At 41.9% G+C, this 23,207-nt stretch overlaps 2 protein-coding genes across 5 annotated transcripts in view; both read left to right on the plus strand.

Annotated features, from left to right (window-relative positions):
* The first annotated feature begins 107 nt into the window (after nt 1-107).
* LOC6608544 (early nodulin-75) lies at nt 108-1,042 on the plus strand. Its single transcript, XM_002033242.2, has one exon. The coding sequence runs from the start codon at nt 133-135 to the stop codon at nt 841-843; it is 711 nt and encodes a 236-aa protein (XP_002033278.2). The 5' UTR covers nt 108-132; the 3' UTR covers nt 844-1,042.
* A 16,278-nt stretch (nt 1,043-17,320) lies between these two features.
* The window catches only part of LOC6608547 (protocadherin-like wing polarity protein stan), a 46,974-nt gene continuing 41,087 nt past the window's right edge, over nt 17,321-23,207 (plus strand). For all 4 annotated transcript variants that reach the window (XM_032715291.1, XM_032715292.1, XM_032715293.1 and 1 more), the window contains exon 1: nt 17,321-17,910. The gene's annotated coding sequence lies outside the window, so the exon portion shown is untranslated. The remainder of the gene's footprint in view (nt 17,911-23,207) is intronic.

Consider the following 23,207-nt stretch of genomic DNA (forward strand, 5'->3'; position numbering starts at 1 on the left):
TTTACGTGCTCTGATAAGATGTTATTGACACCTAATTAGCTGCAAAATATTGGCGCTGCAAGCACTTCGATTTGGGTATTTAAGTAGAATGGTAAAATAGCTTGATTCACAGTTTGTTGTGAAACAATCAATATGAAGGCAGCAATAGTTTTGGCACTAATCGGTACAGTTTTGACGGCTCCGCCAGTCAGGGTGATGCCGAAACCAGGCAGTGAGCTTGATCAGTACGCTCACATATTTGCAAAGGTACGACCGCCGGGCCAGAAGCACCAGAACATGGAGATTGAATCCCAGCCACAGCACCACAACTATCTGTCGAGCAACCATGTCAATGCGGAAATCAATCATGTGGAGCCCAAGCAGCCTCAGTTCATGGAACAAGGTTCTTCTCAGGTGGAGTCGAGACCTCCTCACACCGTGGACTTTGAGATCAAGCCGGTGGAGCAGAAGCCACCCCAGCGATTGGAGTTTGAGGTGAAGCCGCAGCACGAGCAAAACTCTCCCCAGGGACATTTGGTTTCTTTGGGCGTCAAGCCAGTGGAGCAGAAGCCTCCTCAGCACTTGGAGGTGGAGATTAAGCAGCAGCACCCACATTCTTCGCCAAATCATCAGGTGGAACTGGAAATCAAGCAGGTGGAACAGAAGCCGCCTCAGCACTTGGAGATTGAGATCAAGCCCGTTGACCAGAAGCCACCTCACCGTGTGGAGCTTGAAATCCAGCAGCAGCACCACCAAAGCTCTGCCCAGGGACACTTGGTTTCTTTGGGACCAGTAGAGCAGAAGCCCCAACACATCGATCATGAGCTGAACAATTCCCAGAAAATCGAGCTAGAATTTGTTTAGGAGAATGAGCTTATGGTATCCCAACTGCAGAAGCAACATTTCTACCTCAATCTGCACCAATAGAGCGACGGGCCAAAAAATGTATCCGTTTAACAAAGTGCATTAAATATGTATAATTACAAAGCTAGCGTTTTCACTGACCAGTCCTCCCAAGGTGCTTGTAAAATGAGAAATAAATAAAAATGGTCTAGAGCAGCGAGCACAAGGAGCCGCAGTTTGCAATTTCCGTTTAGCTGGTGCTGCATAGTTTTCGGCCAAGACAGCAGCCGCCACGTGTCCGGGATCGGGAGTTTGAAGCGGGGAGTCGGTAGTGGTGCCGGGTGCTGAGTTATGGCCAGAGCGTGCCACCTTTTAAACCGCAGCTCGCAATTTCCGTGCTCCAACTGACTTTATGATTGCCATTGGCTTCTCGCTAAAGCTTCAGCGGCAGCACCATTGTTGTCCAAACTTTCGGGATGGGATGAAAAGGAGCGGAGTAGAGCGTAGTGGGGCTGGCAATGCGGTTAATTGGCTGGCGGCCCTCTTTCACTGGCACTTTAATTATGTTTTCGTGGAGTCCACAACTCCACTACTAGGCAACTTCCATACCTATATATATAACTCTATCTCCTTCCCGACGAATGTCGTTGAACCGCCTCATAGATAAGCGCATAAATCTGCATTGTTCCGGCTGCCACAATGGGCAGAAAGTTAACTATTGAATTGCATTTAGGCCACGTCGGAGGTCGATTGTCCTCGCACCTATTCAGAGTCGGCAATATCCCGTGGGTGGTGCTTCCATAGTGCCATGGTGCCACGCTGCTCTCATGGCTCGATGGTCGATGGATCCGGGACTTGCTTCTACGCTTGTTCACATCGCACCGCGGTGATGGAAAAACCGCGAAAAATTTCGCCACCATGATTGCTTTATTTTGGGGATTACACATAAAAAAGTTTTAGTTCCTGTTCAGCGGAAGAAGTTTTTTGTTGACAATGGAGCATTTTTTCTTGAAACACTTTTGTAATACGGAATGGTATAAAAGTGACCAATGTCCTGTTGACATTTATGTTCGCTTGAGTAGGATTTTAATGTTTAACTATATACAAACTCAAAGCCAAACTCAAAGCAAATCTTTTATCTAAAGTTTAGAGTTATTGGTTTTAAAAGCAATACTCAAGAATAATTAATAACTTCAAATGTGTTCCTCTATCTAGAATTGAAATGACACTTTATTCACATTCGCATAAATCTATGCCATTAGAATACATTTTTTACAGTACAGCGCCATTCGCACGCGTTTTATTTTGAGTCAAATATTGGTAAACAAAGCGGCCATTGCAATGGCGCTACACGCGTTTCCGCTTCCGCTGAAAGTTGCACGGAAAAAATACATACATTCATGCATTTGCGCCGAAACTTTTGTTCAACTTGCATTGTGCTGTGGCATGATTCCGCTCTTTATTTATTTTCTTAGCCCCGCCATTTGTTATTGCTGCAACAATTTTGCATTCTGCGGAAAAAGTTTAAGTTTCAATTGCAGCGAACGTGCCCCAGAGTTGCTGACAGCCACTGGAGCAGTGGAAACTGAAGCCATTCTAGCCATAACATGTGTAAACATATTGCCCCCTCCTTGAAAACACCACATCCAGAATCTAGCATACAGCATCCAACATCCAGCATCCTGCATCCTACTCCTCACCGAAGTCCTCAGATCCCTTCGTTTGCATGTGTGTCAGTAGTGGATTTCGCTCGGGTTGCGCTTTCTGTTTGTCTGCCATAGTTTTTTGTTTGACTTGACGTCCAATCTTGCTTCTGCTGCGAAAAAAAAATTGCTCTAAAATTGTGGGAACTAAGCGGTTTCTAAGAAAAAATGTTGCACATCCCAGAATCAGGTGGGCGGATTAGTACGAACAATTAATCCCTTGAAAAAACGAACTTCATCGCATACCAAATTAAAGTTGACACTTTTTGAAAAAGCTGTTTATTAATGGAGTTAAAGGACCAGTAGGACCTGATTTCAATTTGATTTTATTGATGAGGGCATGTTTATTTAACTTTATAATTCAATGCAAATTTGAATTAAATATTAAAGGAATTTATTAAGTTAATTGTGAATTTTTTATATAATTTTTTCTCACACATATTTAAAAACTAACACAACGATACTCAATGAAAATGTAGAATTTGCTAGAAAAAAATGTAGTGATCCCGTTTTTCTGCTACTTACTGATTATACAAAAACCATAATACAAGTCAATAAAGTGATGGCATAAAGACGACTCCATTGGATCCCGAAATTCTATGAAAATTAATTATTCCGGAGGACTGGCGTATGCCAGACCATATCCATATATTTCCCCCCGTTTTCCGTCGTCACAATTGCATCCCCCCTTTTCCCAACTGCATCCACACACACCCCCACATATGTTTCGCTCGTATTTCCGCTTTGGCTGCACCAACAACAATGTCACGCGCTCCATGATTTGTGCATTTCCGTTTTTTTGGCAGCACGCACGCGACATGCACGAACCTGCAAGCGGGGACGAACCGGAAGCTGCCGAGCAGCCAAAGCCGAGGCCCAAAAACTGCGACAAAGCCTATTGATGCGAATGGAGCAGAGCATTTGGCCCAGTTCGAAGTGCCTCGCGGGGGGAGGCTGGGCTGGAACTGCTGGCCCAATTTAAATCGCCAATTGATTGAGCCACCAATAGCACTGCTCTTTGGCGCATTTGCCGTTGTAACAAGCGAAACTTCAAATCGAAAACTTTCGGCCTGCTAAGCCCAAAAGCCCAAGCGTTCAAAGTTTTTCAATTACCTGACCACGCTGTACTCCTGTTTCCACAATCCTGCAGGAACCCGGAGCAAATTCCCATAGTTTTGTTTGCTCGGGATCGGTTGTGGTGCTGGTGGTGGTGGGTGGGGAAAGGGGCAAGTTTAACAAGACAACGGGAAAAACTGGTAAAAGTAGCAAGTTGAAAGTTTTGGCGCAACAGAAAAGGATAAATAGGGAAAAAATGGACTCGCGATGTTGTGGATTTTGATTTTAAATATTGTAATATAAGCCTGTAACCGGTAGCCTGCTCAATTTAGTGTGCTAGTCCGGTTTCATTTGTCTGCGAAGCCTTCGAAAGTGGGTAAACCTTAATTGTTTTCCAATTAGTTTTGCAGCAAAAAGTTTGAAGTTCATTTAGCTCCTCCCACAAGCCGTGTTTTTGCGCCCGCTTCATTTCCTGCTTTTTTTTGTTCGAGTCGGTCGCAGTCAACATGGCGTATGATGAATTTTTAATTACGTGTGCTGCAAGCTAACCAGACAGAAAAAGTGAGGAAGCACAAAAAGGAAAAAAAAGAATTGGTAACAACTGTTTGCCACTTGCAAATTGCAGCCACCCAAAAAAGTATTCCAAAAAGTAGAGGGCCTCCAGAAGTACGTTAAAGCCCAAAACGAATCGTTTTTCCAGACTTTTTTCGGCTGCAACCTGCAACATGAAGCCAGCATATATACGAGTATTTACCGGGGCGTTGTGTTCATAACTGCAAAAAGATAATTGCACAGTCGGCTTGCAGCATTTGGTGTCCTGTGTCCTGCTCCTGACAATGAGCCAGAACTAAGTGTTTGGCTTAAACGGCGGACTTATGCCGTGATGTTTGGCCGCCACTTTGAGCTCTATTTAAATTCAGGTGCTATTTGTGTTTGCTGAATGGAATCGAAAACAATTTCAATTGTTTCATGCGCGAATCGCTTTCGGTCATTTTCAACACGCCTTGATTGCAGTTGTAAATTTGCAAATGAAAAAAAAAAAAAATGGGAGAGCAAACTCTTTTGTATACTGTCAACAGAAAAACAGCCCCATCATCACCGTCCTGGCCAGCAATGCCAGCGAAACCACTGCACCACCGCAGGCAAATGGCCCGAATGCAGAAGCCAGCGGGCGTTTTTCCAGCATTTACGATTTCCCTTATTGCCAGCGCGCTTTCATTTCGCTTTTTGGACACTTTTCCTGCCCGCTGACAATTTCATGTTTTTTATCAATATGCCTGCCTGGCGTGCCTGAAATGCCATTCGGCTGGACATCTGTAATGCATTGCATGCATAACTTTTATTTTGCTCTGGAATTATACTACTTGCAGGCGGCTCTGATCCAATTTTACGTGACAGACCGCCGTTAATGGTATTTTTAAGGATCGCCTCTAAGGAAGATAAATTAAGATTTAAAGTCAACTGGGAAATGTGCGAACTATCAACTTAATTCCCAATTGGCCAACATATCAGCTGAAATGGATTATCGCATTCTTTTCATATATTTTGAGTTGGTTTAAATAGTTACTTGCTAATATGTGGTATTACTCAGAAATGCATTAAAATACTTTTCATTAAACTAGCTTTAAAGCTCTGTTTAAAATATGTTAAGCATTTATATTCGATAAAGAAATATGCCCGATGGCAAAAAGTGAGCCATGCTTAATACGATTCATTCTGTCCATTTGAAAATTAAAGAAAGTGTTTAACATTTTTTTAATTAAATATGTCCATGCATAATAAATCCGGATTCGGTTTATGGCTTTTAAATCGAACTCGTAACTCCGTGCATCCGCCTCTCAGCTTCTCATTCAGCTGTCACGGATTTTTTTCGCATTTTTTACGTCCTTTCAATGGCTGCTGCAGCTGCAGGGCGTTAAAGTTAATTTGTTTACGCTGATGTGTCAATATAAAAATTCGCTTTTTGCGACTTCATCAAGGGCGCGCGAATAGATTTGTCAGTCAAACAAATTTGCGCCATATCATGGGGATTTATAAATTCAATATTCCGTTGAGCTCGTTTAGCAGCAAAGCTGTGCCGATTGATGTGGTTGGCACTGGCCGTCTCTACAAAAAAAAGGGACAAAAGCGAACCGGGTTAAGCCGAGAAAATCAACTTTGACTTAACAACATTAAAAGCGCACTGCTTTAAGGCCTTTAAGTTAATTTCAACAGCGAGGACAGACCGACCCAACTCCCACTCGACTGAAAAGATGATAAATTTTTATGCCGAACGACTCTGACGGCAAGTTTATAAGTATGCTTGTGTGTTTCTGCCGCTCGAGAATGGGAAACTTGGTGGAAACACAGCCGCAACTTTAGCGGCGACATTTCCTCAGGGCTTTGCCGCAAATTATGCGGTCGGGGACGTCTTGCCACCAGAAGCAACTCTGCCGGGGAACACTTAAAAAACATTCTCGAATCGTCATTAAAGGGAGAAAATTAACCATAATTTACGTGCATTTATTTCTACTTAATTTGGTAAGCATTATCAGACGAGTTGCGGCTACTCACGTACATATTTTTAGTGCTTAACAATAATAAAGTTAAGTAAATATGTTAGAAAATCTTTGTTTATTATTAGGAGGACAGTGCTGGATTTTATGAAGAATATTCCACATTTTTTGTGCAGTATGTTTTATAAATAAGAAAAATAATCATAAGCGAAATTTTACCTATCTTGCAAAGCTTACTTTTATCCTTTTGCAGACTATTAAATTAAGATCTTAGTTAATGTTATGTAATATAGTATAGTTTTTTTTTAAATAAATATTTTGTTTTCTCAAAGGTTTGCTGGCTAAGTATACTCTAAAGAGCATCATCTTCCTATAAAATAGATGCATTAGAAAACTTCTTGAGGCTAAAAGGTACTGAATGTATTTGAAGATACTTTCTAATATCTTATTTATAGAAAAGTAATGTTTTTCTAAGCGGAGTTTAAAGTGACTATGTGCGACTGGTAACTGGCAGCACCTGCTGCTGTCAGAACGGATGGTCTGCCTCGGCAATCATCTGGGCACCTCATATCCCCCTGCTTGGAGGAAGGGGAGCCCAGACCAGACCCCCAAAATCCCCCGTCGGAGTGAGCGATGGCTGTTTGAATGGCGTCGACTGTCATATTACACGCTGCGCGTAATTTGTATAGAGCGCTCCGCTCGCGCCGTGTAATATATGCATCCATCAATCGCGCGAGTGGCGCTAATTGATATTACTCTGGTGGGCGGGACGAAAATGCAGTATTGGGTGGACCCAATTGTTTGCCGACAGCATTAACAGCAGCGGCCATTTATTTGCCCAACCAATTGCAATAATGCAAAAATGTTTTTCGGTCATGCGAATGCGATTTGGAAGTTCAACTTCAGTGGACTGCTAATGGCGAACAAGCACTCTTCCAAATATTTAACAAATATTTCTGCAGCGCTGCAGTATTGATTTATATCCCTTATCTAGCGATGGTCCTTTGCATGCGTCGCCGATGTCAGAGTTCAAATTATGAGTTCATCGCAAGTCGCGAGCACAAAGCAACACTTGCCAACAAAGCTCGGATACACTCGACGTCAGACAAAGGCAAAAGCAGCACTAACAACCAGTGGCGTGCGAGGGGGGCTAGGATCTCTCCCTCTAGAGTCTCTAAAAAGTATAGTTTTATTAGGTCTGTTGTAACAATTAGCAATAAGTCATAACTACTAAATCTGTAATAAGTCGTAAAGTACAATACTTATTAAGTGTAACAGAACATTTGCATACACCCCCTCCAACTTTGCGGATGCGCCACTGGCAACAACTACAGACAACTCGAGTGCCATTGTGTGCACATGTGTTTGATGTGTGTGTAAGTGAGTGGGTGGGTGGGAAATGGTTACTGATGACAGGGTGGGGATCATTTTTGCCTTGGACAAACGGTTGTCAGTGCTGAGACAATGCAATTGCAGTAACAACTCCTCACTTCGAATTTGGAGCCGTAGTCACGACACTCGACAAGGACAGGCCATTTAATATAGGAATATAGGAATGAATGTGAAGCGGTTTTTGCCAAATACTGAAAGCAATGGATTTCAAGTGAGTGGAAATATTCAGTAAAAGGAAAAGCATTGTGCTAAGAAAATACTCATCTTTTAGTTTTCAAAACGATAAAGTTAATATCAATAAATAGACATGAACAATAAATAGAAATAAATTGTTAAAGAAATATATTGGTTAAAAATAATAGTTATTAGACTATCCCGTTTATAACAATTCGTTCACCCCTTTTTGCTAGCGAAAGCCAGTGATTGCGCAATCACAGCCAGCTCCTCCAGTGACAACACTTCATTCCGGTGATGGGGATCATCTGGGACGTGCCCACACGTGTTGGAGCCCCCGAGCTCCGGCGGGAGTGGACTTAGGGGCCGGCTAGTTGACCATAAACTAGCTTTGTCCGCCCGCCGGGGGAGTAGTGACCTCGCCCTCGGTTTGACTCCTGTTGTCAAATGTCAACGGAATGGGTTAGGGCTTGGGTATGGAACAGAATGGTATGGAGTGGGATGGAATGGAAAGGATGGATGGATGGATGGTAATGGTGGAGGTGTCGCCTCAACTCCAGTCGGAGCATTTGCTTTTGTTGGCTCACCTGATGCAGATGCATCCAGCTTGTTGTCTGTTTGCTGCTCCTGGCACCAACAATGCCGTAGCGTTGGGATCCCAGCTTAGTCGAGCTATTATGATGAGCTGGCTCTGAGCTCTGCCGGGAGCTGTGTTAATGACAGCGGAAGTGCACTTTATTTAATTAATATGTTATAATTATAACGTGCTTATGTCTGCTCATGTGTGCGGTGGGTGGTGGGTGGCGGAGGCTGTGTTTGCCCGGATTAATGGGTGAAAAAGTAATCGAGTGCAGCGCACTCGGGCAATTCTGCGAAGCAAATAAAGTGCCAGTGCAAATACTGCCTGGGAATTAATTGAAAGATCATTAACTTACTCGACGGCTGATAAGATGCCCCAGGTGGTACTATAATGAAATTGAATTAAGCTTTAAAACCATTATGCATTCAGTATCATATTAAGTGGATATATTACTGGCGCGGATTGTTAAAAAAAGCATTTGCAGAGGATACTCGTTTCGCTGTCTATTTGCCATGATTAACATGCTTGCTTTAAAAAATTTAAAAAAAATGTATATTTTTATTAACTGAAAGTTTTTCGATTGCAGTGAACCACTTCTAGCCAAGTGCATTTCAAGTTGTTTGTTTAAAAACATGTGTTCCAAGTGTTACAGAAAAACTGCAAAGTAACGTGGGGTAGTTAGCTCGTTTCCTGTACTCAACTAAACTTTATTGGAGCACTAAATTGATTATGAATTTGATATTAACTTTTAAGTGCCCACCCTTAATTGCGCTAATTGCTGGCCCTCAGATTGCCAGGGAGTTTTGAGTTTTGTGCGATTGTAATGGCATTAATTATGTGGCATATCAAGCAAGGCAACCAGTTAACACTAGGAACTTTGCCACATGCGGCATAAAATGTCAATTATTTCAATTAAACAGGCTTCTGCCGCGCCGAGGTTGCCAATGGCAATAGCATTCAATCAGCATCAAATTCTATGCACTTAAAAGAAAAGTGTATGCTTCACGGGCTTCTGTCAGGGCCATTAAAAGTTTGTCCGTCTCACTTCTAATAACCAATTAAAGTGCAAAAATAAACATTAATTATGCGTTTGAGTGCCACAGTTCGAAATGTGTTGCAACTTTCTTCTCATATATGTGGTGCGTGTGTGTGTGTTGGGCACTTTATACACAAGGGCGTGGTGGCAGCCATTTTAAGGTTTGGCTAAATTTATGCACATTGTTGCATGTGAATATGTGAATATGTGGAGTGGCATAAGTAATCAAGCAGCCAGAAAAGTGGCAAATGTGAAGTATTTGCCAGCCAAATGTTTTGGCCAAGTTAGGAATGAATTGCCAGGATGTCGTTGCTGCGAAATTTATGTGCATGATTTGCATAAGCTGCCCCTCGAGTGTCTTAAATAACTGCATTTTAATATAGTTTAGTCCTCCACAGAATACACACCGCAAAATATTTAGAGACTTATGGTTTAGATTCTAAAAAAGGGGATCTTAATTTCCGCTAACTAAAAAAAACTTTCTTAAATTAATAAAATATGCACATAAGGCTTGTTTGATTCAAATAATTATGAGCCGTAGCTTAAATTAATTGTAAAGAAAAGTGATATGCTAGAAGTACTTGCCGTTTAATTGACTTTATGAAACAGACACCTAAGTAATTAAAGCCCAGGCAATTTAATCCTAATTGTTGTGCCCTAATTTTTGTGCCCAATTAATTTGCAAGTGTATGCATTAAAACTAGTCCTTCCACGTGAACAGTCCTTCATTCTTAAGTATAACTTTGAAGTGTCACTCGAAATTGAACTGCAGTCTGGATGGGGCATCTGGAGCATCTATTGGCCTCTTTACAACAAGATGCAATTATTACATGACCGGCAACTGCTTCTTACCTTTGGCAAATAAGCGAAATAAGTGCTTTGGAGCAGTTGTTTTTGCAATAGTCCAGCACGGCAAACTTTTCGCTGGCAAAGTTAAACAGCAGCGACTGAATAAATTGTCAAGGCTGCACCATCAAAGATACTGGGAAAGGATGAAAAAAGGGGGCGGCAAGTTGCCCAAAAAAGTTACCTAACGACGAGTTCCAAAAGTTCAAATAAGCTGAGCTCAGCAAAAACAGGCAAGTGAGGGTTGCGTTATTATTAACTTTATTAGTTTATATTCAATTGGGGCATCATTGTCGGCACTAACGAGGAAGTTTTATAAGAGAAAGCGGAGTTCGCCTTTAACAAATTCGTACAAATTACGATGTACATTTTAACAAAAAATTGTTGAAATATATTAATTAAATCAAGCTATAATCTATAATTATATTAATGTAAACAATCTAAGTTCTCGAGACTCCGACGTTTATACGGACGCCTGTCCGTACTGACAGAAAAACGGACAGACAAACGGACATGGCTAGATCAACTAGGCTAGTTAGTAATTCCGATTTGAAAATATATACTTATGACATGACTTCTTTATACTTCTTCTTGTATACCATTTCACTCTACAACTGAATATATTATTAGTTTTTAGCATTTGAAATATCTTCTTTATGCATGGAAAAATTTTACATTTAAATTAATATTAAAGACATCCGTTGAGTGCAGCTACCCCAATAAATGCCATGGGTTTAATCCACTCTCCATTCGTCTGTCAGGTGTCAGCTTAATTGTTGACAACATCTGCTGGCGCTTGCGGTTAATTAGCCAGCCATATGATTAATCAATCGGCCGGAGTCCTTGGTCCTTGGTAGAGGTTCCTTCTCAATCCGTTGGCGAGGACCAAGTGCGTCTTGTTACGCCGCACAATGAATACCAAAAATTCAATTAATTTGTGAATAAACGTTAAATTGAATTGCGTTTGCGGGCTGCCTGTTGCAGTCGGTGCATAATTGCCAGTGACATGGCTGCAGTTTCCACTTGCCAGTTCTCAGTTCCCAGTTCCCAGTTCGCACGCAGATCGAGGGCTCCCTAGTGAGCTGGAGAGCGTGCCAGCGCCATCTTTGACGGCTTCTTAATTAAAAGACTGTCAATCTGTGTGCTCGTCCTCGAATGCGTTCTGTATACGTATGTATGTATGTATATGCGCGGCATGAGGCAGCAGAGGCATAGGAAGCGACAACCCGACAAGTCGACAAACCAGGCGAGCTGATGCCGTGATGTCCTGGCCTCCGGGCTACCAATGATCCAATGCTCTGGGTGCAACCCGTTGCCGGAGTGCTATTGTTAGCATCAAGTCATGCGCGCACCAAGCTGTATCGCCGGCAAAAAGCAACAGCAGGGAAAACGCCAGCGAAAAATGAAAAGAAAATGGGAAATGAGCACAAAAAGAAATTCTCACCCAGTACCGCGTCTCTTTGCCATGTTGACTGGGTTTTATAGCCAAGTTTTGAACGAACTGCATCAACTCAATTTTAAATTTTGTTCAAACATGTCATTTCCATTTCAAGCACCTTTAAGCTATCGTTATATTGATATAAAAATAAAGTTGATTTAAGTGCAATTCATAAACTTAAGCATATGCACTTTTACCAAAAGTATAATATATAATGTTTCGTGAAAATACATTCAACTAATTTTCCGTGTTCAGTGTGCCAGCATTTAAAAACTTCAATTAAAAATAGATGATTTTGATAAAAAAAACCCGTTTGCTTCTTTCCATTATTATCCTAGAAATAAATGGCCAAAGTTCGCATCTCTGCGTTCGCATGGCGCTCTTCTTTTAAGCAGGAAAAGCAAATGGAAAAAAGCTGAAAGCCAGGAAAATATCCGTACAGGAAAAAATGCATAAAAATGACTTATAAAACATTTGTGAGCGTGCGAACGGCAAGTCGCTGGAGGAAAAAAGGTGGCGGCACATTGAGGGCCACCGCATCCCAGTGCTCTGATTCCCAGCCAGCCCATCACACCACACCGCTCCACCCCCCAATCGCAATTCCAGCCCAGCCCAGCCCAAGCCCAATTCCGCCTGGCCCATCGCATCCGATCCCATTCGGGAACAGTATCCTTTGGCAGGCCGTACAAGTGCTGCTCATTGACAGCACGCTGACGTGATGTGTTTAAGCCTGCCGGGATGTCCTGCTGTGTGGAGCTGTCCGTGTGCTGCCTGCTCGTAGGCTGCAAGCTCCTGGTGCACCGGAAAAAAAAATCACCAGCCCATATTAACCTTATAGAAAACGTTAATTGCAAATTAAGTGGATCTTTTAATTTGTTTGACCTTTAGGTATTTCAATGTTAAATTCGACAAAAATAAGTAAGCAATACGTAAAAATTCTTTTAAGTTAAAAATCCCAAAACAATACAATATTCCAGTAAAGATACATAAAATTTAACACATATTTACAATTTGTATTTGGATCAAGAGATGATTTATAAATATTTTGTTAAGATGCGAGATCTGGGAAGAATTCAATTCATTTGCTGGCGAAAGAAGTATGAAATATGACTCTCAAATTTTGTTGGTCCTTGAATCGATTAGGCTTTTTCTTGCAGTGCATTAGCTACAGCCTTGAGATTGCGGCTCCCCGATATCCGTGCAGTGCGGATGCGTTCCATTCGCCGCGACGCGATGACTCCGACTGTGACGTGCCACAAATATCAATGCGGGACAGAGGCGCAGGCTCAAGGATGCAGGACTTCGTGGCTCAACTCCTCGTCTTGAACACGTTTCGCACGTTCTCAAGTGTTGTTAGTTTCAACGCCGACCTGCCTCATGCCACCTAACTTTACACCTACCAACTTTTCGGTGGCAGGGAAGGGGAAGGAGAGAAGGCACCGCCTAAAAGCCAACTCCCCGCATTTTTCGAGCGTCAGCAACTTTGTTTTTCGCATGATTTACCGCGCAGATCCGTTCGTATATTTGTCGCTTCGACGTAATTTGCATATAATTTACAGCTTCTGGCAGCAGGCCGCATCGGCAACTTTTCAAGTATTTCCCAGCATTTCCTCACACCTGGTCCAACCGACAGCAAGGACGATGAAGACACGCTGCTCTCGAAGTACCGCCGGCAAACAAGCTAAGAGCCATAGCAAAAGCACTCGGAACAACAAACATTTTAGCGCCACGCCACGCTACGCCATGCCGGTGAATATTTTTAAAGTTTTTGACATAGTTTTCCACGTCGGCATCCAGCTGGGCATCCACGCCCACTTGAGCACGCCTCCCCTTCGCACGCACTCGCAAATTTTCGCAGTTCCGCAATTCGGAAAACCAGCAGACGTCTACGGCTAATGAGCTGCAGGAAGCCCACCTGCGAACGGTGGCAGCGTAATGCACTCGGTATGCATTTTTTATATCAACTTATAAGTGGTTCCGCCGAAATAAAAAGTAAAGCAACACGAACTGCGGAACGGAGTTTCCCAGGTGGCAATGGCGTGGCGCGGAGTGCGCTAATTTAGATTATGCAGGTGTGAAGACCAGGTAAATGGGTTAAAATGAGGCATGGTGGGCGTGGTGGGCGTGGTGGGCGTGGTGGGCATGCTGGGAGGCAAGGTGAAAGGTGAGGGCAGCCGCAGGACTCAGTAGTTCAGGTGGTTAGTTAGTGCAGTGCTCGCATTGCCACGTTTCGTTGGTGGAATGTGTGATTGTAAAGAGATCTTCTCACTCCAGGAAGCCACGGAAAATTGGCAAAAATAATTAGAAATCCTGTGGAGTGGAGTAGAGCTTTAGACATTTCAAAGAGCTGCCGATAGTTGGGGTAAATAGCTACGTAAATACTGCAGATCTTCTAGATAATATTGTTAATTATTAGAAGCACTCCAAGTTTTTACTTCTAATCAGAAAAACATTTTTTATTAAAAATTAAATGAAATATGAATATATAATTCCTAGAGGCTTAAGCTACAATTTCTCAATTGTGAACTTATTCAGGCCAGGTCAATCAGTTGTGATAAAAATCGTAGTATAATTTTTGGAGCTCTATGTAGTGCTTTGTTGTCACAAAAGTTATCTTGAGAAAGTTTTTCCGGATTGCATAAATTAATTTGAATTCAAAGTGAGCTCATCGCATTTGGATGTATTGAATGTTAAACGATTTTCGTTCACTTTGGCAAAAATACTTGTGAAACTTAAGCTTAAAATGCCATTTTAGTAACATATTTGGTTATCTATAGTACCACTCATATTTGTCCTTTTGGCTTTCTCCTCATTAGCTCTCTCCACAATTTTCACAATTTCTTTTCTATTTTTCTATTTCTCTCTCTTTTCCAGTAGCTATCTGCCCTCCCCATTTGCCTTTTTTTTCATTCTGTTGGGCAAAATTAACTTTCCTTGCCGTTGCATAAAATTTAAATTATATTTGCTTTTATTGCCGCTGTTTTATTTTATTTCATTTCGAGTCGCGTCCTGCTTTGCTTTATTTTTGCAAGATTGCTTGTTTTTCCTCGAGCAGCATTCTATTTTTGGTATGCGCATCATTTCCATATCAATAACAGATGGACCTCGAATTCGCGGCTCCCTGCTACCAGGAAATCGGACTTGACCTGGGTCGTGAAAAACTGGAAACTGGCAAGTTGGATTGCTGGAAGACTGTAGGTCCTGGCATCACTAAAATCGCATTTGCCTGCGGGGATTATTTGCTATAATTCATGCTGTCAATGCAAATTGAAATTGTGTCACGCAGTCAAGTCGGGCATTTGACGTTCGCATTTTCCATTTTCCGCACTCGCCAATTTTCCAGCATGCCTTTTCCTATTTCATTTATTTTTTTCCCGCATTTTTTTTTCTACACACCGCTCACCGCAATTGTTGGCCAGCTTACATCTCCCAGGTCCTGCCGGCGAAATCTCAAAACACAAATGGATTTTTAAATTACCCTCGTGGCACTTTTCGACTCCTCCACATTGCAGGATAACGCTGCGAGGAGGAGGACAACGATGACGATGAGAGCCATAAAACTGTGCTGTGTGTGTAGGTGCATTGAATTATCTGCGACATTCTGTGCAGTTGGTTTAATTCAGCAAAATGCATAGATATGAGAGGGGGGATCATAAACTATGCATGGGCAGCGTTTGTCGAGCGAAAGAACGCTCAAATTGTTCCTTCTGAAGATGCAGCCTGTGGCTCCTTGGCTTGCTTTGCGCTTTTTGCCCGCTGCTCGTCCTTTGCATTGTTGAGTTATGTTTCAGCCGCTCCCACACCCACCCCACTCAGCGCCACCCACTGGACACCCTGACCTCCACGCCCACTAACCCACCTCATCCTAGCGCCCATTAAGGTTCAGTGAAGCGGCAGCAAAACCCCTTCGCCTTCCTCCCCTTCCGGGATTTTTATATCGCTCGCAGGCGGCACTTGCATAAACCAAATGCAGAGACAAGTGTCTTCGTCCTGCAGAGAGAGAAAGCAGTGGGCACTATGGATAGCCACTCAAACCAAACCAATTTATGTGCTACATAAACAAGCAGACGCTGACACGTCGTTTGAGAAGTAAAGTGCATTTTAAAGATTTTTGAACTACTCTAAAAATGTTTATTTATATTGAAGAAAAAAAGCGGAATCCCTCGAAGCGTTATTTTTGCAAGTGTTTGGCCTGCTTGGCTGGACCCGCTGGATCCTGGAGGTTTGGTCCCGTTCGTCCGGATAACCCATCTTCCTGCTCCGATCTCCGAAAAGGGCTGCCGGCTTTCGACGTGTGTCAAGTGTGCTGCATTTGTTTAATGCCAGCGCTCAGTAATTGGAAAGCATGTCGAACATGTCGAATTTATTGCCCCGCAAAAAGCACACCGATACAAATTGAAACGGTTACAGATTACGGATGCAGCTACACATGGCCACAAGGTTATATAGACACACGGATACAGATCAATGGGGGAATTCGGAGCATTCCGAGTCAATGGCTTGGAAGAGCCTCAACCAAATGCAATTAATCAAACGCAAGGGGCCAATGTCAATTACATACAAGAAACCCCCTTTTCGGTTTCCTATTCTCCTATTCCTTCGATTCCTCCCAAAAGCCCTTCGATTCCGTTGCTGTTCGGAAGTATTCGGACCACGTCAGCTGGCCAAATGCGAGTTGTTGGCCAAACGACGATGTCTTGGCCAACACCTTCCTGTAAGCTATAAATTCCGCCGACACATCTATACATCTACCAAGCATAGCCATTACCCACGGCTGTTGTCCTTGTGGGCCAAAAGCGTGTTCGGTTTCTGGGTACTAGCATATGTTTATCACTGCTGCCGAATTCTGCTAACCAAAATTGCATTAAATATTTTGCATAATTCGATAAACTTAAATCTAATCGAATGGCAAGCAGGAACATGAGCATTTCTGGCATACCTACAGGTCCCAATTGGAATAATTGTTCGTCCCTAATGGCTACGTAATTGAAACTATTGACTTAACAGCTCTTGACACTTGAACCTCATCATAACATAGAAAATGGTCATTTGGTCGGTTTTAATGGTGTACATTTTTGGTTTTGACAGTGAACTTTTACCATATTATGTTTCTGAACATAAATGAACATAAATCGCTTAATTATGCCAAATAATGGTTTTAATATGTTTGTTTGTTTCATTTTACGAAACAAGCCGTTCAACAGAAAATGAATTATTATTGGTGTGACATAAAAACTAGGTTATATGGAATATTATTTATCAATATTAACAAATGAATACAGCACGTATAAATATATAAGTTAGCAATTTTATGTTTACGTTTTACCCGTGATGGACTGCTCTGCATTAATTAAAATTAACAATTAAAAACTGCAACATTTATTTAATGAATTGTTAAATAATTGTAGTAAAATTATATAAATATCACATTATATAAATTAAGCCAAATTAAATCTTGGAGTATGCAGAGCGCGCTGTCAAACTAAATTACTGATAAGAAAAAGACATCTTCAGTTTCCTTGAAGAATCCTGGATCAAATTGCAAGTTTTTGTGCTCGGATGCAAGCCGAAATTTGGTGGCACCTCTCTGCTGCCGCAACATGTTGCAACAGTCGCGGCAATGTTGCTGCAACACGCAGTCACCCCCCGCAGAAAATCTACCACCGACGAAAGTATCCGTCGGATACACGACGAACTCGCTTCGGCTTCCAACTGAGTTTCAGCAAGAAACTCAGTTTCTGTTTCTGGTTTTGCCAGTTACCACTGCGACTCCGGACCGATTGGACGCGTTTTGAGCGTTTGGCCAGCAAGAACGGTATTATTTTCCACTCGGGGCTACGCGTGCGCGTCTCTGCAAAGTCAAAAGCAAAGACAAATGCAAAGGCCAGTGCAAAGCCAAAAGCCAGAGGTAAACGCAAACTCAAAGTAACAACTTCGACGGTCGAAATTACCGGTTTTTCGCCAACACAACAGTCCTCGCTCTCAGTGAATTTTAGCGCGCGGTCTTTTCTTCGCCTGCTGTTTTCCGAAAAGTGCGTTGGCTTTTCCAACAACCACCCCCTTTTCGCCGCCCAGCCTAACGATCGGGGTTATAGTCGGTTTAGCATTCGAATTATTCGAATTTCCCGGAATCAAAATAGTTAAATCAGTTTAAACAGTGCTAGAGTGAGGCCAGTCACACAAACTGGCGAGTGCTAATTATAATATATTGTGTTAATAATACAAACACAAGGTTCACGCAGAGGAAACAACACGGATGCGCGATTTTAAATGCAATATTATAAATATTTAACAATGCAGCCGTGCAGCTAAAGCGGATTATTGGCCACCCACGCGTGGAAATTCAGCGGCAGAGCAAACAAAAGCCTGTAAGTTCACACGTTACAGCCAGGATATGGCAAGGATATGTGCTCGCGCATATACATATGTCCTTGTGGGCGGGATGCGGCTGCATTCTAATGGGAATTGTGCGACGCATGACACCTGATTCATAACGTGTGACAGGTGTCGTTCCAACAGGACACTATATGTTCCGCAGGCGGGGCTTTAAATCTCTTAGATAAACTTCGTATTTTAGGGCTTTTGCCATACCGGAAGCGCGTAATTCATGTTTACAAAGGGTTATGATCTCTAAAAAAGTATTTAGTATCTGCATATAAATGAGTTGAAATATTTCTAGAACCTTTCTTTTTTATATCATATTTATATGATATGAAGCTTAGAGGTTCTGGCTACCTCTGAAATGTTTCGATTTAAGACGTTCTTAATTAACGGCTTTCAGCTGTAGGGCTTCGGCAATAAAATAGAGCTCCAATTGGGCCTTTAAACCTAAGGCCTCGTTCTTGGCCATCTCCAATTAGCAGTTGGCCCAAACAGTTGGCCGATGAAGTCGAAGTCCGACGCTCACACAGTGCAACTGTTAAAGTTCAGAGCCGTCGCAAAAAGATACAAACGCGAAGCTCTAAACAAACATTAAGCTGAATACCAAATGAGACAACAAAAGGAGGAAGCACAATAAAAGTCACATTAAAACGTGGGTCAAAAACGCGGAGAGCGAGAGGAGACAAAGGAGAAGAGTCGGGTCAAAACATAACCGAATTCGGAATCGGGGAATCGTGGAATCAAATGCCTGCACGAGATACAAATGTATCTGTATCTGAGCGTTGCAAGTGCTTTGTTTTCCCTGCATTTCACACTTGTCCATGGGACTTTGCCTTTGCCATTGCGTTTGTATCTTTGTATCTGCGCCCTTTGTCTGGCGCATAAATATTTCAGCAGGCCGGGACAAACTTATCTGTTGGATACATTATTCACTCGACGATTTTGTCGGATTGCCAATTTATTAAGATAGATTTTATTTTCGAGGCCATTAACAGGGCCTTTGTTATATTTCGAGCGGGCCCAGATACTATCGCACATTTATGTTTTATGATTTTCTAGTTGGAATGCGGTGTGTTTGGTGCAATTGGAAGAGTCAAGTCAAGTCCATTTCGAGCCTGCCAGTGGCAAGTAGCTGAAAAATTGTTGTAAGACTGGTTTTCTGCTACTGCTCCTCGTTCGACCCCTTTCTCCCTCCCTCTCTCTAGCTCTCTCTCTCTCTGTCTCTCTTTCTCGGCGTGATACCAACCTTTTCCCATTCTTCATGCGGCTGTTGCAGAGAAAAAAAAATTATTTACTTAGGTTCATTATTATGTGATCCCAGCTTAGTTACACACAAGAACATCAAACGTCGTTCTATTATATCTTCTTTTTTTATAAGACGATTAATATTAAGAGTTAAAGGCTTAAGGTGTTATACCTTAACTTTTACAATGGGCTGTTTTCTTGAAATATTTGTAGAATGAGTTTAATCAATTTATATTTTAAATCGAATGATTGCGGATAAAAGCATAATTTCTAATAGAGGAATTACTTAAATAAAATTGTATAAAAAGTAGTTGAATAAAATATTTTACCGTGCTTAAAATGAGCGCCTGGCTCTCTTGGCGGTTTTGCAGCTGTCTCGGCCAGGTTAGGAGCAATCCACCACCGGCAGGCAGATCCGCTACGGGCCATCATCCTGGCCAGAACGCATCCTCTTCTTCTTCGGTAGCCGCAACCTGTTTTTCATTGGTTTGGTTTTTTTTGTTTTTTTTTTCAGTTTTAAGTGATCAGTTTAGACTTCAGTTGGCCAAGGAGCCAACGAAAAAGGTGATTTTTTCCGGCTTCTGATGCCACATTCACTGCGAATAGCCAACTCGCACGGCGAACTAACCTCAGTCAATCCATTCGATATCCATGCCGGCATAGGAAAACTCGTTATGGCTCTTGATTAATTAACATTTAAATGTTGTCTCGTGCCAGTTAATGTGGCTGATTTGTGACCGGCTTGAGTCCATCAAAATATCAACAGTCTATTGTGGAATTTATTACAGAATCAGAGGGCCAATGGCCAAATGGGATTTGCATGGCAAGGAGTTGGACGAATTCGTGTGCACACCAGAGATTCATTGATGACGTTGATGGTCCACATTTTTCGGTATCTTTTGTGGGTTTATGTTGGGCTCTCTTGGCCACTACTCACTCGGCTATCCATGAGATACTTCTGCGTAGGCTTCGGCCCTCTTGGTCGCACTCAAAACTGGTTTCGGCCACATTCAAAATTGTTATGTTAGAATAAAAGCTTAATTGATGCATATACACACGTACGGTTCAGTTTTATACGGCAGCAGTGGTCCGTAGATACAGCCGAAAATACAGGCAGATACAGATACATGTACAGATACATATGGAAGCAAATCCAGACGCAGCTGGATAGGTTATGTCATGCGGCGTCTATCGCATGATTGATGACATTTGGCTGGCTATGTTACTCTGGGCTCCTCCGTCGAAATTAGATATTGATTTGGTTTCGTTGATAATTGTATTTTGGATGCTCAACAGGTGGAAAAGTCCAATACACGAAATGAATTATGAATGCTGGCTGTGAAAGCATATACCAATTAAATATTTACTTAGCTCCGAAAATCTATCTATCAACAATCAACGCACTGCCCTGATCAAATATTTTGTGAAATTGTTTTTCTTTCAATGAAATATGGAAGCTTTAGCGCAAAAAAACCAATGTTGATAATAGTTTTCATCCTTTTGAACTCTAAAAGCTTAATGTCTTGAAATATTCCATACTGACCTACGTTTACCATATTTGCAAATCCAAACGAATACGCTTGTCTTTGCTTACTCAAAAGACCAGCAATTGCTTGCAAACATGAACTAAAATGAATTTAATTTATATTTAATAAAATGCCGGCTATCAGAAGTTGTATGACCAAAACTCATTGAATTTACCATATTTATGCGTCAATTAGAATCAGGAATTTTGAGCCCTGGCTCGATGAAATTACAGCTTGTTTGGCCGTTGGCAAACTAAAATCTCGCATGTTCAAAGCAACCGAGGCGGTGTGGTGGCAACCCTGTCCATGGCTGGATGCCCAAATTGATTGATTGACAGCCCTGCACATCAGGCGCATCACCCAAACGATGTTTTTAGTTTTTGCTAAATTTACTAACACGTCAAGTAGAGCGGGTGGTTTTTGGGTTGCGGTTGGCAAATGCATGAATAATGCGGCAAAAAGGATGTGCTCCCTTGCAGATGGTGTATGGTGATGGAATTCACACCTCGCTGGAATCGGGATCGGCAAACTCGGCATCGGGCGATTCAGAAGTTCGAGAGTGTGCGAGAGACCTCAATAGTGTTAATTCAATTAGAGGAGCCAAAGATTGTGGCACTTTGGCTAATGAGGCATGTCCAAGCATCCAGAGCATGCCCAAAAACCAGGGAGCCCAGAGATGTGTGCCGTTCATTTGCATGCTAGAAATTTGTTTCAATTGCATTAATTAGACTTATCAATTTGGGTGGGCGGATGCACGTATGGAGGCCGCCGGGCAGATCGGGCTGTCAAATTAAGTGAATGACGTTGTGCTTCTCATTACTAAGAATGAGTCACTTTAAATTGGGACGGGACTCTTTGCCTTCAATTGAAACAATACATGTGGCAAATGAATACGCCGATTGAAGATTATTTATCAAATGTAAATTGATTAGCAAGTTAAATTGCTTGCTACCTGAAAATTACGTTCTCATTATTCTGAGTAAAACTATTACAATGCAACATAATTACCTTAAAAGAGCGGATATATTGATTGCATTGCAGCTAAACTTTCGTACATAATCTATTAATTAAAGGTATTTATTCCGCAATTGCTATTTGGGCCACACTGTGAAATGAACAGGCGATAATTTATTTAATCGGTTTATACGCAATCGATAATTTCGAACAAATATGATAAACGTTCCTGTGTCTTTAAGCCATGTAATATATTAAATTCATACTCATTGACCCACATACATATATTTGTGGACTGCCCTTTAGCTATTTAAATAATAGAGCTATTAAGGTTGTATATAAGCCTATTATTATTTAAAATATTTGAAAGAAATTGTCCGAAATTTGATTTTAAACAAAAGCTTGTGGGCTAATGGTTATTAATTAATATTAAGTGTGGTCAACAGCATTTCTTTGCGAATTCTTGCAAGTTACCCAAACTAAGTTAAATTGAGTTTAAGGTGTTAGGGCGTGATTTATATACGCTATGCACTCTGAAAGTCAAGTGCCATCCGCCCGACAAATGTGTGTAATTGGCCAACAGCAAAAGCCCCCGCCGCATTTCATTTGATTAAAACGACTCATCAATGGACGTCACATGTTTATAATGCAGAAACTGCATCAATTACGCTTCATTAGAGTTCAAAATGAATGCAAAAGCAGCAGGCAGCCGCATAGAGTCCATCGAGTGGAGCTTATAATTCATTGGCTTAATTAAGCTGACCGACTTCCACGCCGAAGTGCATCCAGTAATAACTTTATCAAATTGCCAGACGACTGAAAGCCAAAGCAGAAGCAAAATCAGTGGAGTTCGGCCCCAAGTTTGCTATACTTCATCGGCAGCTCGATGTCAAGCAAGTTTGCTTATCAAAGTTGGCTCAGTGGGGGGTGTAGCCAGAAAAAAAGGGGTGGCTTGTACACCCTCTATGCCCAGCGTTATCCCCCCTCTAATTTATCACAATTTGCATGTCAGTCACGCTTGTATATATAAATTGCATACAATTTATCAGCCCCCTTTACTGCTGTTTCCTAGAAAAAGTTCTGGACGACAGCTTCCGACTATATCTTCTTTATCCGTCAGTTGACCCATATTTGTTAGACTTTTCCGGGAGCGTAACCCAATTATGCGGGCCTTTGTCAGTCGTTTGCTCTATCTCCCCGGAATGTATGCTATGAATGGCTGTGTATCGATGTCAATCCTTTCTGCCACTCTTCGAGCATTATCATAATGATTCCAGACCAAAATGCCACCCTCATTCTGCACAACGAATGCTGAAATGCATATCCTTGATGGCAGCAAAGGTGTCTTTGCTGTGGGGAAATTTTCTACACTCTGTATTGGAGGCCACAACCCACTGCCTTTTGTCTATCCGAGCAAATAGTTTCATATTGCAATTTATTTTGATTATTTTGATTATAGCAGGTCCTTGACTCGCACGCACATCCACACATGTATTGCTATTGCCATTGCTATAGCTCGAGCTGTATATATTTACGAGCGTGCCCGTACAAGGGAATTT

This window comes from Drosophila sechellia, chromosome 2R, assembly GCF_004382195.2.
Source record: "Drosophila sechellia strain sech25 chromosome 2R, ASM438219v1, whole genome shotgun sequence".
Lineage (NCBI taxonomy): Eukaryota > Metazoa > Arthropoda > Insecta > Diptera > Drosophilidae > Drosophila > Drosophila sechellia.

Coding starts and splice junctions, on each gene's coding strand:
- LOC6608544 (XM_002033242.2), top strand. CDS start 133: ATGAAGGCAGCAATAGTTTTGGCACTAATCGGTACAGTTTTGACGGCT.